Genomic DNA, 14,632 nt, shown 5'->3' with positions numbered 1-14,632 from the left:
TACAGGCTTACCCCACCATGCCTGACTAATTTTTTGGTAGTTTTGTAGAGACAGGGCCTTGCCATTTTGTCCAGGCTGGTCTTGAACTCCAGGGCTTAAGTGATCCTCCTGCCTTGGCCTTCCAAAGTGCTGGGATTATAGACATGAGCCACCATATCCAGCCCCATTTTCCTAATTCATACTTAATCATCCATCTTTTGTTTAAGCTATTTATTTATCATAATAAACAAAAATGTTGTAAAGTGATATAGCTGAAAGAGAAAAGATTTTGTTGATCTTATGATAGTTTTAAAGTAGAAATATAAGTGTTATTCTTTAAAAGTTTAAATTGGGCATCTAGTTTATGCTTTTACACCAGCAAATTTTAATAGGAAAGCCAACATTTGAATGTAAAGATCAGCAAAATTAGCATAATTTATTAAATGTAAGATAATGCAAAATAGGATAGAATTAAATCTAAGAATAAAACCGAATCAGGCATATTTCAACATACCACAAACTTGTAAGAAAGTAATATTTTAGTGTTGTATAATACAGAATATTTATCACTCTGTGTTGGGTGCTCCCTGATAGAAGGATTGAACTCTCCCTAATGCAGGACATAGGTTCACTGTTAAGTATATGACATTTTAGATGAGGTAGCAGCACATGTTCCTGGAAATGCAACTGGAAATGCTGCAGTGGAAACTGAGAAGACCTTGTTCTGTTCTGAAAGATGGAGCAAGCCTTCCAGAGTCCCAGTGTTCCAGTCCCTACCTGAGACCATTTCTGCCACTTAAAGGGGCCTGTGTGCTGGGCAAATTAGCCTTTAGAAATGTTATTTCATACTAAAAACATGTACATGTGAACAATATCTTTTCCTACCCCCCAAAAAGGTATCAGATATAATCTTATATGCAAATATTAGTTATATTATGTCAATAAAGGTATCCCAAGTAAGTCAACACTGAATAGTGCGTGGTGAATGCACTGTGAATACAATATGAATGCCAGAGCGAATTTAATAATGTTACTATTAGGTAGTTGGAAAGAGAAGGTACATCCTAGTTTCTTGAAACTTAGATGCAGAGAGGGTGTCATATAATCCAGATACTTTTGTGATTATAATCTCAGAGGAATGAGAGATTTATTGAGATCCCTTTTATCTGTTTTTTGTTGTTACCGACAACAACAACAACAAAATAAAAGCATGCTAAGTGGAAAGAGCCCTGAAAAAGACATCAACTGTGTTTACAAGCTCTGTGACCTTACATGAATCTCAGTTTCCATAGGCAAAGCTCTCAGGATAAAATGAAAGATGTTATAAAACAAAATATATGATAAAATAATGTATATGAAGGTACATTATAATTTGAAAACAAATGTGCGAACTTAAGGTGATGATACTGTATTTTTAATTTTGCCACAATCATTTAATAGAAGAGTTGCATAATCTAAAGTTGCCAGAATTTTTAGAAGGAAGAGTAATATGAGACTGGGGGGAAAAGTGGTCAAATAGAGGCTTATATGGAATATTTGAAATCATTTTTATAAAATCATCATGTAATTTTGAGAAAGCATTGTAATAGGAATACCAAGATGACTCTTGGATTTTTATACAACAGGCAGTTGGATTTGTTATTTTTACCTGAAGAATAAATACATAGTTCATCCCCTTCTCTTTTGAATTTAAACCTGAAGGTTATGAATACTGATGGCACTGGGAGACGAGTACTAGTGGAAGACAAAATTCCTCACATATTTGGATTTACTTTGTTGGGTGACTATGTTTACTGGACTGACTGGCAGAGGCGTAGCATTGAAAGAGTTCATAAACGAAGTGCAGAGAGGGAAGTGATCATAGATCAGCTGCCTGACCTCATGGGCCTAAAAGCCACAAATGTTCATCGAGTGATTGGTAAGTAACTCCAAAGCTTTCTTAGAAATGGAAACCAGGAATGAAAAAAGATGGAGATAGTCAGCAGTGTAAATTATTGATGTTTTGAGGTAATTTAGAAACCTTCTGTACCGCCCCCCCCCCCCCTTTTTTTTTTTTTAAACTGAGAAGGGACCTTTTAAACGTTGACTTACTGCTCTAGCTACCCAGTTTGAATTGAAGGGCTGAATACACACGCACAGGCACACCTTCATCAAAAGAATTCAGTCTGATAGTATGAATAATATACCTTACTTTAAAGCTTACTGTGGTATTAAAGGAAAATACTTCACCATGCTTTTACTCCGTATTAATCTGCTATTACTTGTTTGTGATACTAGAATTGAAACGAGATTGGGAGCAAGACATAATCATAGGCATTTGTGAACCAAACGCTTAAGTAATTTAAAAGTGAAAATATGTTGAATGTGTCAATGTGTGTGTCCTTCTATGACCCTTTTATAATTAATCTTTTAGGTTCCAACCCCTGCGCTGAGGAAAATGGGGGATGTAGCCATCTCTGCCTCTATAGACCTCAGGGCCTTCGCTGTGCTTGCCCTATTGGCTTTGAACTCATCAGTGACATGAAGACCTGCATTGTCCCAGAGGCTTTCCTTTTATTTTCACGGAGAGCAGATATCAGACGAATTTCTTTGGAAACAAACAATAATAATGTGGCTATTCCACTCACTGGTGTCAAAGAAGCTTCTGCTTTGGATTTTGATGTGACAGACAACCGAATTTATTGGACTGATATATCACTCAAGGTTAGCAAAAGAATTGGAATATTAAAGCTAGGGACTAAAAGGGAGAACTTCTAGAATTTCTGAATCTTCATGCTGTGACCCACCTCCCTCATTGCTTGACAGGTAGAGTTCAACAAAAACCCTCAATTTTTTTTTTTTTTTTTGAAACGGTGTCTTGCTCTGTCACCCAGGCTGGAGTGCAGTGGTGCGATCTCGGCTCACTGCAACCCCTGCCTCCCAGGTTCAAGCGATTCTCCTGCTTCAGTCTCCCGAGCAGCTAGGACTACAGGTGCGTGCCATGACGCCCAGCTAATTTTTAGTAGAGACGGGGTTTCACCATGTTGGCCAGGCCACTTGAACTCTTGACCTCGTGATCTGCCCGCTTCGTCCTCCCAAAGTGCTGGGATTACAGGCGTGAGCCACCGCGCCTGGCCAAAACCCTTAAGTTTTTAAGTGAAGGGAAAGGCCCATTCAGTATTTTATTAGATGCTTTTTAATACAGATACTTTGCCAGAGTGTTTTAAATCTGCAAGCCATAGTCTTCCTCTACTTTCTTCCATTTGAAAATGATGAATGACATTTTCTGCAATTAGCTGAGTAAGGAAATGTGTGCTTCACATAAAATGGCTATTGATTTACTTTAAACAAAAATTCTTGATTTACTTTAAACAAAATTTTAAGGCCTGACTGAGGCGGAAAAGGCCAACAATGAGTTATTCTTTATTTTCTTCTTCCTAGAATAGTTACTGAAAAGAATACCAGGATAGCCAGAGAGGAAGCTCCGGACCTATAAATCTGAAGAATAATCTTTTCTTCTTCCAGATTGTTTTAGGCTTGTTTCAGATAACTCATGTAAAGTTTTTTGTAATATGTGAAAACATGGGGTGTTGGAGTCAGAGTTGGATTCTAATGGTGTTCAGTTAAATTTATTAAGTGAATAAATGAAATAAATAAGTTTTGGTTTGCATTGGGTGACCTTCTAAATTTCCTCATCTTGAAAATGGAGGGTGGCTGGGTGTGGTGACTCACACCTGTAATCCCAGCACTTTGGGAGGCTGAGGCACGTGGATCACCTGAGGTCACGAGTTTGTTATCAGCCTGGCCAACATGTCAAAACCCCGTCTCTACTAAAAATGCAAAAATTAGCTGGGCGTGGTGGCGCACACCTGTAATCCCAGCTACTCGGGAAACTGAGGCACGAGAATCACTTGAACCTGGGAGGCAGAAGTTGCAGTGAGCCGAGATCATGCCACTGCACTCCAGCCTGGGTGACAGAGTGAGACTCCGTCTCAAAAAAATAAAAGGTAATGCCATACTTGCAGGACTGTTGTATTAAGTGACAAAATCTATGGACAAAACGTACTTAGGATAATACTTGATAAGATGTAGTATCTATTACTAGTTTGAATTGTGATTTTTAAAAATTTTATGGGACTCAAAGCTATAATGATAGTATAATGGTTACATTTATTTATATGGTAGGCATGATGACTTGCCATAATCTTAAGCACCTTTAGAAAATTGACCACTAATTAAGATCTGTAGCATTGTGGTCACAGCTTTTCCACTTGATTACTGATAAATTTTAAAAGTAAAGTCATTCTGCTGTTAGTAGAATAAATTTTTGGTTCTTTAGAGTTTTAAAATTTCTCCCCTGAATTGGCAGTAAAACTTGAAGTTGCATTTATTAGAGATTGACATCAAATTTTTCTGTGCTTGCAAGTTACGTGAATTTTATTAGGAAATAGTATGCCTCTTGGCACTTCTGGATCCTCTTGCCCCTGACAAAAACCAAACCAAACCTTCTTTTTGGATAGGGTTTAGACTTATGCCATATGACTTAGTTGTTAATGTTATTTTGCAGACCATCAGCAGAGCCTTTATGAATGGCAGTGCACTGGAACATGTGGTAGAATTCGGCTTAGATTATCCAGAAGGCATGGCAGTAGACTGGCTTGGGAAGAACTTGTACTGGGCAGACACAGGAACGAATCGAATTGAGGTGTCAAAGTTGGATGGGCAGCACCGACAAGTTTTGGTGTGGAAAGACCTAGATAGTCCCAGAGCTCTCGCGTTGGACCCTGCCGAAGGGTAAACAGCTTTACATGTGCATTCTTTGCAACTGCAGTGTACATTGTGGGGAACATGGCATAGTTACAGATGATATTCTTAATGTTTTAAATAATACGTATTAGGAATCTGAGAACTAAATGATAGATGAACTTTTAAAAACACTATTAATTGATATTTTGCTGATTTGAATAATTATTAGCTAATTTTACTTTTGTCATAATTAACTTTAGGTGAAGAAAGAGGGGAATGGGTTGATAATCAAATGTTACTGATGAGTATATTGATATGTTAAGTATATATACCAACAGGTATTATCCATCTGTAGTTGCTTGCACTCCTTCCCAGTTACACTAGATTCTAAGCCTATTGAGGTAAACCCACCGAAACAATGTTGTGAGCTAAGAAAAAACTACATTTAAAAAGCTTTATTTTGGAGTATTTATTAATTCAAAATGGATAGTTTGGTTTGATCATTATTATAAACTGGCAGTAGCTTTGTTATTACAAGATAGAATAAACTGTTTACAACATGACGTTTTTCAAGGGTGGGTGTTCCTTTTTACAAGAGTCAGCAAATTTTTTAAAGCCAGCAGCTAAGAAATCTGAAATTTGAAGAAAAATTCCACTTATAAAAGAAGTCAACAGGCCGGGCGTGGTGGCTCACGCTTGTAATCCCAGCACTTTGGGAGGCCGAGGCGTGGGCAGATCACAAGGTCAGGAGTTCGAGACCAGCCTGGCCAACAGGCTGTAACTACTAAAAATAAAAAAAAATTAGCCAGGCATGGTGGCATGTGTCTGTAGTCCCAGCTACTCAGGAGGCTAAAGCAGGAAAATTGTTTGAATCTGGGAGGTGGAGGTTGCAGTGAGCCGAGATCGTGCCACTGCACTCCAGCCTGGGTGACAGAGCAAGACTCCGTCTTGAAAAAAAAAAGAAGTAAACAGTGTGAACATATAAATATGTTTACTATATTTGCTACTTAAAATAGTTTCCCTGAAATGACATTGATTCCATGATTAGCTAGTAATTCATCTAGTCAGCACTGACATATTGTGGTGATCTTTGCTCTAAACATTAGCTGCCAGACAGATAAATTTAATAGTTGGGACTAATTGGTTGCTGTTGGCAAGTATGAAATTTCTCTCACAGTTGTTTCTCTTTGGCTCTTGTGGTGTGCACATGCCTGTCAATGGACAAGTGCAAATGCATATAAAGGCAGGACACCTTCAGTTTTCAGAAAAGCATGTTCATACATTGCTACCAAGTCAGCTATCAGCTGACAGGCTGATGAGTGAATATCTGTCCTCGGGTATTTCGTGAGAGCTAGCAAGTGATGTGCTTTTTTAGTTCCAGTATTCAAGAGTCTCCAAAACTAGCACCTCACTAGTTTACTTGAAAGGGCATTTGGCCAAGGATTAGGTTCTAGTTCTAGCTCTGTCATCTAACTGGCTTGAAGACATTAGATAAATTGTTCACATTTCTTGTAGTGTTTTGGCCTCTTCATCTATAAAAAGTTGTACTGTAGGATTACTGTAGGATTACTGTAAGATTAAAGTACAAAACTCAAAAATGGAAAATAACAGCAAAATAATTATTCTAAAATTTCACAGAGATTGTTGTAGTGTAGTGTAGTGTAGTGTTCATTGCCCAGTGGACACATCAAGGGGTGATTCGTTCTTACCATAATAGTATGCTCCCTTGGACCATATAACCAAATACATTTTCAAGCTTTGCTTTTGACTTCAGTTAAAGGCTTAGTATTTATAATTACCTTTCATGTGCTTTTGCAACTTATTTTGAGGAAGAGTTGATTACACAAGTCAAAAAGTAAGTTCAGCATATTAAAAACTCAAATTAGTTAATATTCAAAAATATATAAAAATATTTTACTCAGAAGTGAACCAGATTCTGAGACCAGAGCTTTAAACCTTTGCTGTTTTCTTGAATATTAGTTTTATAAATGCCAGTACTGTAATAAACTATTGGTTTATTTCCAATTCCTAGGTTTGGATGGAACAAATTTATTGGAAAGGCTAAGGAAAGCTGACTCACTTCCTTTTTGGGATATGGAAAAAAATATTTAGTTTAGGGTACCAAAATAATTGAAAGCATTGTAGCCATGATTTTGTTTAACCCATTTCCTTGATTTGCTGTATGTTTTCTTTAAATTTATTTAGTTACTTTGCATGAATATGACTCTTTCCCCCAGATAATAAAAAATTGAAATGTTAAATATTTATTATTTTGAATTTAGATTTATGTATTGGACTGAATGGGGTGGAAAGCCTAAGATAGACAGAGCTGCAATGGATGGAAGTGAACGTACTACCTTAGTTCCAAATGTGGGGCGGGCAAACGGCCTAACTATTGATTATGCTAAAAGGAGGCTTTATTGGACAGACCTGGACACCAACTTAATAGAATCTTCAAATATGCTTGGTAAGCTTTACTACTTTTTACTCAAACAGTATATTCTTTCCATGCAAAAATCAGTGGCTGCTATTTATCATTGGTTAGATACTTTTAATACAACTTCGTATGAATGTGTCCATTCTTCTTCTGTTCTGGAATTGTATCCTGTTTGTTATTAATAGTGATCCAGGTACTTGGATTCATCTTTTTATTATGTGAAAGTTTCATTATTATTGGACTTGTAATGAAATTTATAACTCCGTAGATACTCCTGAAATGACTTTTGTACCAGTAAAATATATATATTTCCATCTTTTCCTTCTATAGTTCAAGAAGAAAAAATGAACTATAGACCCTTATATAGAGAAAATAAAACCACATTTAAAGTAGACCATTTGCAAGAATTTTAGGAAACTGAGTGATTCATAGCAGGAATATAAGTTTGAAGCATGGGGTCAGAAGATAGATTGATTTCAGAGAACGGTCTCGTTTTAGAATTGCTTTTAAATGAATTTTTCTATTTTAAATTGCTTACAACGTAATGTTTTGTATGTTAGGGCTTTTTTTTTTTTTTTTTTTTTTTTTTTTTTTTTTTTTTTTTGCCAGCAAGACACTTGTATTCTCACATATTTCATCACTCTGCTTCTCCCCTGTCTACTGCCTTTCTGAAAATAGGGCTCAACCGTGAAGTTATAGCAGATGACTTGCCTCATCCTTTTGGCTTAACTCAGTACCAAGATTATATCTACTGGACGGACTGGAGCCGACGCAGCATTGAGCGTGCCAACAAAACCAGTGGCCAAAACCGCACCATCATTCAGGGCCATTTGGATTATGTGATGGACATCCTCGTCTTTCACTCATCTCGACAGTCAGGGTGGAATGAATGTGCTTCCAGCAATGGGCACTGCTCCCACCTCTGCTTGGCTGTGCCAGTTGGGGGTTTTGTTTGTGGATGCCCTGCCCACTACTCTCTTAATGCTGACAACAGGACTTGTAGTGGTAAGCTACATTTTCCTCCAAAGCAAGCTAGAATGAGAAAAAGCAGCATTTTCAAAGTACTTTAGTGTGCGTTTTTTCTAAAGTTAAATAGTGTGGAAATCCAGAGGGGGTCATTTGTTTGGTTAAAGGGTAGGGGAATGCAAGTTTTTGTTACTGATTACTTGTTTGATGATAGCAATTTGATGTTATAGAAAAATTAAGTCTTATGCTGGTGCATTGTCTTATGTCCGTAACCCAACACTTTGGGAAGCTGAGGTGGGAGGAATGCTTCAGCTCAGGAGTTCAAGACCAGCCTAGGCAATATAGCGAGACCTTGCCTCTACAAAAAATAAAAAAATTAGCCAGAGTAATGGTGTGTACCTGTAGTCCCACCTACTCAGGAGGGTGAAGTAGGAGGATCACTTGGCCCCAGGAGATTGACGCTGCAGTGAGCTATGATGGCACCACTGCATTCCAGCCTGGGTGACACAGAGAGATTCTTTCTTCAAAAAAAAAAAAAAAAAAAAGAAAAAATTAAGTCTTTTACCCTTGGACATTAAATATTAAGTGTAAAAGTTGCGTAGTTTCATGCATCATATTTATTGTAAAGGAAGGGAAGAGCATTACAAACAGTAAAACAGTGAATCCCAAAACACAACTTACTTGTCCTTTGAAGTGCATAGAGTAGGACAATCATAAAAAATTTAAATGTTTAACAGGCCATACAGAAAATGCGTATGAGAACATGTAACCCAGTATAAAGTAACAGTTGATGAGAAACTAAAGAGAACATGCAATGAACATAGTAGGCAGTTGCAATTTAACTGAAGCTGATGTTACCAGATCTTTTCATTCGGTCCTGAATCTAGATTTTTTTTTGTGTGTGACTCCCTCATCTTCTGATTTTTAAATACCGGCAAGTACACACATGACACTAACAACAAAGTGTGTAACAAAACATTGTTGGCTAGGGGAAACCTGGCTTATAACTTAAATATATATGAAGGCCCATTTCTTGGTGGATAGACAAGAACAAATTGGTAGATACGATTAAGAAATAAGTAGATTAGATCAGAAAGAGTAGATTATGGGAGGGGTGTAGGGTTTGGGTCAATATGGTGGAAAGTAACAAACTGCTAAGGATATTAGAGATAGTTAACTATTGACATGACTTTCTTTTGTGCTTGAGAGAATGTGTCAGAATTCCCATAGGAAAAATTTGGTCTATTCTGATGCCAACTTCAGTTGTGAAAGAGAAAGGACACAAGCATATAGTGGAATGATTAAGAGGTTATACTTTGGAATCTCTGCCACACATTAGCTTTTTTGCTTTACACAAGTAATGAATTCTTTAAGCCTTAATTTTTTCTCATTTGTAAAATTGGAATAATAATAGTAATTGCTGTATAGGGTTGTTATGAAGATGAAAGATAATACATGGTCTGATTTCTGGGGAGAAGAACCAGTAGCAGGGAAGTCAGTTAGACCAGTGTGGTAATGCAGGTAGACCTGGACAATGGTGGTGGCAGCAGCGTGTGTGTTGAAGAGAGGTTGATGGATTCGAGATGTATTTTGAAGCTGGAGCAAGCAGAAGTTGTTCATGAGTTCTGTGTGGGAAAGAAAGGGAGGAAGCAAGGATGACCTCTAGATTATGTGTCATAGATGATGGACTATCATCAGAGAAGAGACATGAGGTTGAAGATACAAATTTTGGGATTACCAGGATGTATTTAAAATGAATGAGGTTACCTAAAGAGAAGGTATAGTTCAAGAGCCAGCAGCTTTCTCTCATAGGCTTTGTGGGTGTTGAGGCTGTGTCACACCTGCTGAACTCTGCCCAGCTCTCGCCATGGTAGTGTGAGAGCAGCCTCAGGCAATACATTTTAAAAATGGAAGTGGCTGAATTCCAGTAAAACTTTATTACAGAAACAGGCAGCAGGCCAGATTTAGCTTGTGGGCCATAACCCCCATCAGTGGGCTAACTCTGATGGAGAGAAAAGAAGGCACTTGGTAAACTATGCAATTCTGGCTGAGGAGGAGAAGTTCACAGAGAACACTGAGAAGTAGCAACCAGAGAGGTAAGAGGAAAAGCAGGAGAGAATAGAGGCACGAAGACAGAGTTAAGGTTGTTTCAAAAATGAACTCTGTTGAATGAGTAAGGGGAGGTCTCAAATAGCATACATTGGATTTTTGGGTAAGGTGGTTATTAACCCTGAAGAGAGTAATTTCAGGGAAGTAATGGTGAAATGCAGAATGCAGTACATTAAAACGTGAATGGAAAAAAGGAAAGGACAGTGACATATATAGACATCTCTTTTGAGAAGTTTGGCTTCTCATTTCACACAGAATAAAAACCTAGTTGTTATAATGGCCTGCTGGGTCCTACACGACCTATACCCCACATCTCATAACCCCTTCTTCACTCTCACTTCCCACCACTCAGTTTTCTTCTCTAACCTCAGCTTTTACTCTTGTCTCTCTTGCTTTCTTTATGACAGCCACACTGGCCTCACTGCTGGTTTCAGCTAGGCCGGGTACCCCCGCTTCATGACTGTTGAACTGCTTGTTTCCTCTGCTTGGAGTGTTCTTGCATATATTTGCGTGGATACCCTTCACGTCCAAGTCTTTGCTTAATTGTTTCCTTCATAGTGACGCCTGGTCTGTGCTATTTAAAATTAAAATTATGCTGCCATTCTATCCAGCATGCCGGTGCCCCTTATCTGTGCTTTTTCTTTTCTTTTTCCCATAGCACTTTCACTTCTTTATGTATTATGTAATTTATACACTCTACTATTTATGTAACTTCCTTTATTATATTTATTGCTTATTGTCTGTCTGTTGGAATATAAACTCCATGAAGCAACAATTGTTTTTCTGTTTTCTTCATTGTCATATCTTATGTGCCTTAGAATAACACTTAGTCTGTGGTAGACACTCAAGAAATTATTGTTAAATAAATGAATGAAGAAACAAGGCAAGGCCTGGAAAAACACATACGCTGTTTTACCCAACAGCTTTGTGACCTTGGGAAAATTATTTAACCTTTTTTTTTTTTTTAACAGTCCAGAAGTCTTTTATTTTTTTAACACCTATTATGCCGTGAATTCATAGGGAATAGGTTCCAGCAGCTCAGGCTCCTTTCCATTGGTTCTCACAAAATATGCTTCTCTGGATGGAGCAGGCTGGTGCTTCAGTTGAACCCAGGTACCTTTCTCTTTGGCTTCTTTCTTTTTCCGATCATTTTCCTTCTTTTTCTGATAACTTTCCATTTTCTGATAGCTTCCTTTAGGAAGCTATCTCGGCTCTTAGCGTGCTTAACATGCTGAATATCCACATTAATTCTGTTGGCAAGAATCTTGCCCTTAACTTGTTTACAATGCCAACAGCATGCTGGGTAACATTGTAGACCTTTCCAGTTTTGCAATGGTAACACTTGTGGGGCATTCCTTTTGAACAGTACCCATTCCCTTGATGTCTACAATATCACCTTTCTTATAGATTTGCATATAGGTGGCCAAAGGAACAACTCCATGTTTTCTAAAAGGCCTAGAGAACATGTATCGGGTGCCTCTCCTCTTTCCCTTTGTGTTCATCATTTTGGCAAATTACTGGAAGATGGTGGTTCTGGCTGAAAGACTTTTTGTTTGTTTGTTTGTTTGAGACAGAGTCTCACTGTCACCCAGGCTGGAGTAAAGTGGTGCGATCTTGGCTCACTGCAACCTCTGCCTCCCAGGTTCAAGTGATTCTCCTGTCTCAGCCTCCTGAGTAGCTGGGATTACAGGCGTGCATCATGGTGCCTGGCTAATTTTTGTGTTTTTAGTGGAGATGGGATTTCGCCATGTTGGCCAGGCTGGTCTTGAACTCCTGACCTCAGGTGATCCACCAGCCTTGGCCTCCCAAAATGCTGGGATTACAGGCATGAGCCACTATGCCCGACCTAACCTTTCAGATCCTCAGTGCACTCGCCTATAAAATAGAGATAATTTTGTGGATTAAATAACATTTAGTATGATATGTAATATATTGGAGGTCCTAAATAAATTTTTCTTTTCCTTTCCTCGTCTCAAATTTTATTCTCTTACTTTCAAAATCATAGCTACAAGGCTCTCCTTGTCACCCAGTGCTTCTTTCTGGCTTTTTCCCCTCTTTTTAGGAGATCAGGTCTTACTGTGTTGCCCAGGTTAGGCTTGAACTCCTGGGCTGAAGCAGTCCTCCCACCTCAATCTCCCGAGTTGCTGGAACTACGAGCACATGCCACTGCGCTAGGCTCTATTGCTTGTTTCTTTGTTTCTTCATGTATTATTGTAATGAGTGTTTATTTATCAAGCATCTATTACATGCTGCGCATTACTTCAGCCGTTGGAAAATATAGCAGTGAATGAAATTCAGTGGAACAGATAATAAACTAAATAAATTATGTCAGGGGTTAGGTGGCAATAAGTATAATGAAGAAATATAAAGAGCAAGAAAGGGTGATGGTGGCAGGGACTGCAGTGTTAACTGGGGTGATTAGGGAAGTTCTTACTGAAAAAATGACATTTATGTCAAGAACTGAAGGAAGTGAGGAAATGAGCTCTGCGGATATCTGGGAAAAGACCTATCAAGCAAAAGGGGATATAGTAAATGCAAAAGGTCTTGGGGGAACATGTCCGACATGTTAGAGGAACACCTAGGAAGCTAGTGTTGCTGGAATGAAGTGAATAAAGAAATTAGATCAGAGAGGAAATGGGAAGCCAGATTGTGTAATCCTTTATTCAGTACTGAAGTGGCCTCTGTGGCATCTTTGTGCAAATTGGAAAAAGATGTTTCCTGTGAGCAGATTTAGCCCTACAGGTGTATGGCGTGGCTAAGGAAGTGTGGACTGGATTTCAGTTCCTACTCAATGCCCCTGGCACAGAGCACGAATGGTACAGTCATACATGATGGGCTTGGCCTTATAGTTTATTCTATTCTTAAACAAGAACAACACCTTTGTCTAAGCTACCAGTGAACACATATGCCTTCAGAAGAGAACTGAAAAGCTCCCTCCTACGTACATCTCATCCTCCAGCTTCTCTGATGTCTTCATTGTGGGAATGCAAGACTCAGACAACCAGATGAGGTCGTTGTTAAAGCACCATTCTGAAGGAAATGTGGGAGAGGTGGTTAGAGTTTACATAAATTTGATAGGGTGGATTTAGGCTTTTAAAATGGCATATTGTTTGTCATTTTAAGCACTTACTGACTTGAAAATAGGTCAAAATATTAGCTGCCTTTTAGAAATAACCAGTTAATTTGTAATTTTTAACATATTTGAGTAGACTTTTTGGAGCAGGCATTTATTTGGAGCCACATGTGGCCTTCTCTTAATCCACATTTCTAGAACAACAAGATCCACAACTAATTGTGGAATCTTATTGAAGGTTAAAATTTTACTTGGAAAAGAGAGTACCCAGCAAAATATCCTAGGAGCCAAATATATATTTGATTAATTGCTTCTCAGGCAAGAAAATGTGGGAACTAAAACTCTGGGGTCTTTGTTCTAAGTCTTTTAAACAGAAGGGGGTCTTGCTGGGTGGTTCAGGCTGGTCTTGAACTCCCAGCCTCAAGTGATCCTACTGTCTCAGCCTCCCAAAGGGCTAATATTACAGGCATGAGCCACTGTGCCCAGCCAATTTAGAACCTTAAAAATTTTTTTTCTTGCTTTACTAAGAAAGTAGTACTGCCAAAATATAATTCTTTTAAAATAAAAATGATAGTGGGAGACTTTTTAGCTATTCTGTGTGATGTGTTTTTACTACTCGAAGTATGGACTCCACAAAAATTGCTAAAAGTTGTTAAATCAATGTATTAGTATGATGGACTCCAGAAATGGAGATTTGTAGTAGGATCATTGGGATAAATTTCTAAATCTTCCAAGCTGAGTGTGGGTTTTTGACTAATGAAGAACTTAAAGCAGAATTGCAGTTTTGTAAATACCAAGTTTCTTTGTGAGTACTGATTTCCTTTGGGATTTAAGCCAGTATTCATTTGAGTGGAAATGTAAAATAAGCTGAGAGACCACAAATAATGGAGCTGTGAAGAATGGGGAATAGGAGGAAATAAAGCAAGGAGTCGTGGCTTGGCTATTTATGTTTTATATTCCTGAGAAGGACAAAATTCTCCTGTATTTAGGTGATGTCTAAGCACTAAGAAAATAGAGTATGATTATGAAATGTATACAAATATTTTAGTGAAGATTTAAAAAATGGCATTAGACCTTGAAGTTGTTGGTAGTCTCTCAGAAGTCATTCTTGGCCAGGCATGGTGACTCACACCTGTAATCCCAGCACTTTGGGAGGCTGAGGTGGGTGGATCACGAGGTCAGGAGTTCGAGACCAGCCTGGCCAACATGGTGAAACCCTGTCTCTACTAAAAATAAAAAAATTAGCTGGGCATGGTGGTGGGCACCTGTAATCCCAGCTACTTGGGAGGCTGAGGCAGGAGAATTGCTTGAACCTGGGAGGTGGAGGCTGCAGTGAGCCGAGA

At 38.4% G+C, this 14,632-nt stretch overlaps 1 protein-coding gene across 7 annotated transcripts in view; it reads left to right on the top strand.

Moving 5' to 3' along the window:
- The window catches only part of LRP6 (LDL receptor related protein 6), a 152,059-nt gene that overhangs the window by 101,034 nt on the left and 36,393 nt on the right, over nt 1-14,632 (top strand). For all 7 annotated transcript variants that reach the window (XM_063712036.1, XM_054526844.2, XM_054526841.2 and 4 more), the window contains 5 exons: nt 1,681-1,897; nt 2,393-2,682; nt 4,526-4,752; nt 6,987-7,171; nt 7,820-8,146. In XM_063712036.1, the coding sequence (XP_063568106.1) occupies nt 1,681-1,897; nt 2,393-2,682; nt 4,526-4,752; nt 6,987-7,171; nt 7,820-8,146 (1,246 nt within the window). The remainder of the gene's footprint in view (nt 1-1,680; nt 1,898-2,392; nt 2,683-4,525; nt 4,753-6,986; nt 7,172-7,819; nt 8,147-14,632) is intronic.

The sequence above is a fragment of the Pongo abelii genome, chromosome 10, assembly GCF_028885655.2.
Source record: "Pongo abelii isolate AG06213 chromosome 10, NHGRI_mPonAbe1-v2.0_pri, whole genome shotgun sequence".
Lineage (NCBI taxonomy): Eukaryota > Metazoa > Chordata > Mammalia > Primates > Hominidae > Pongo > Pongo abelii.
Note: the sequence above shows the minus strand (reverse complement) of the source record. Positions and strands in the feature narration are given on the sequence as shown.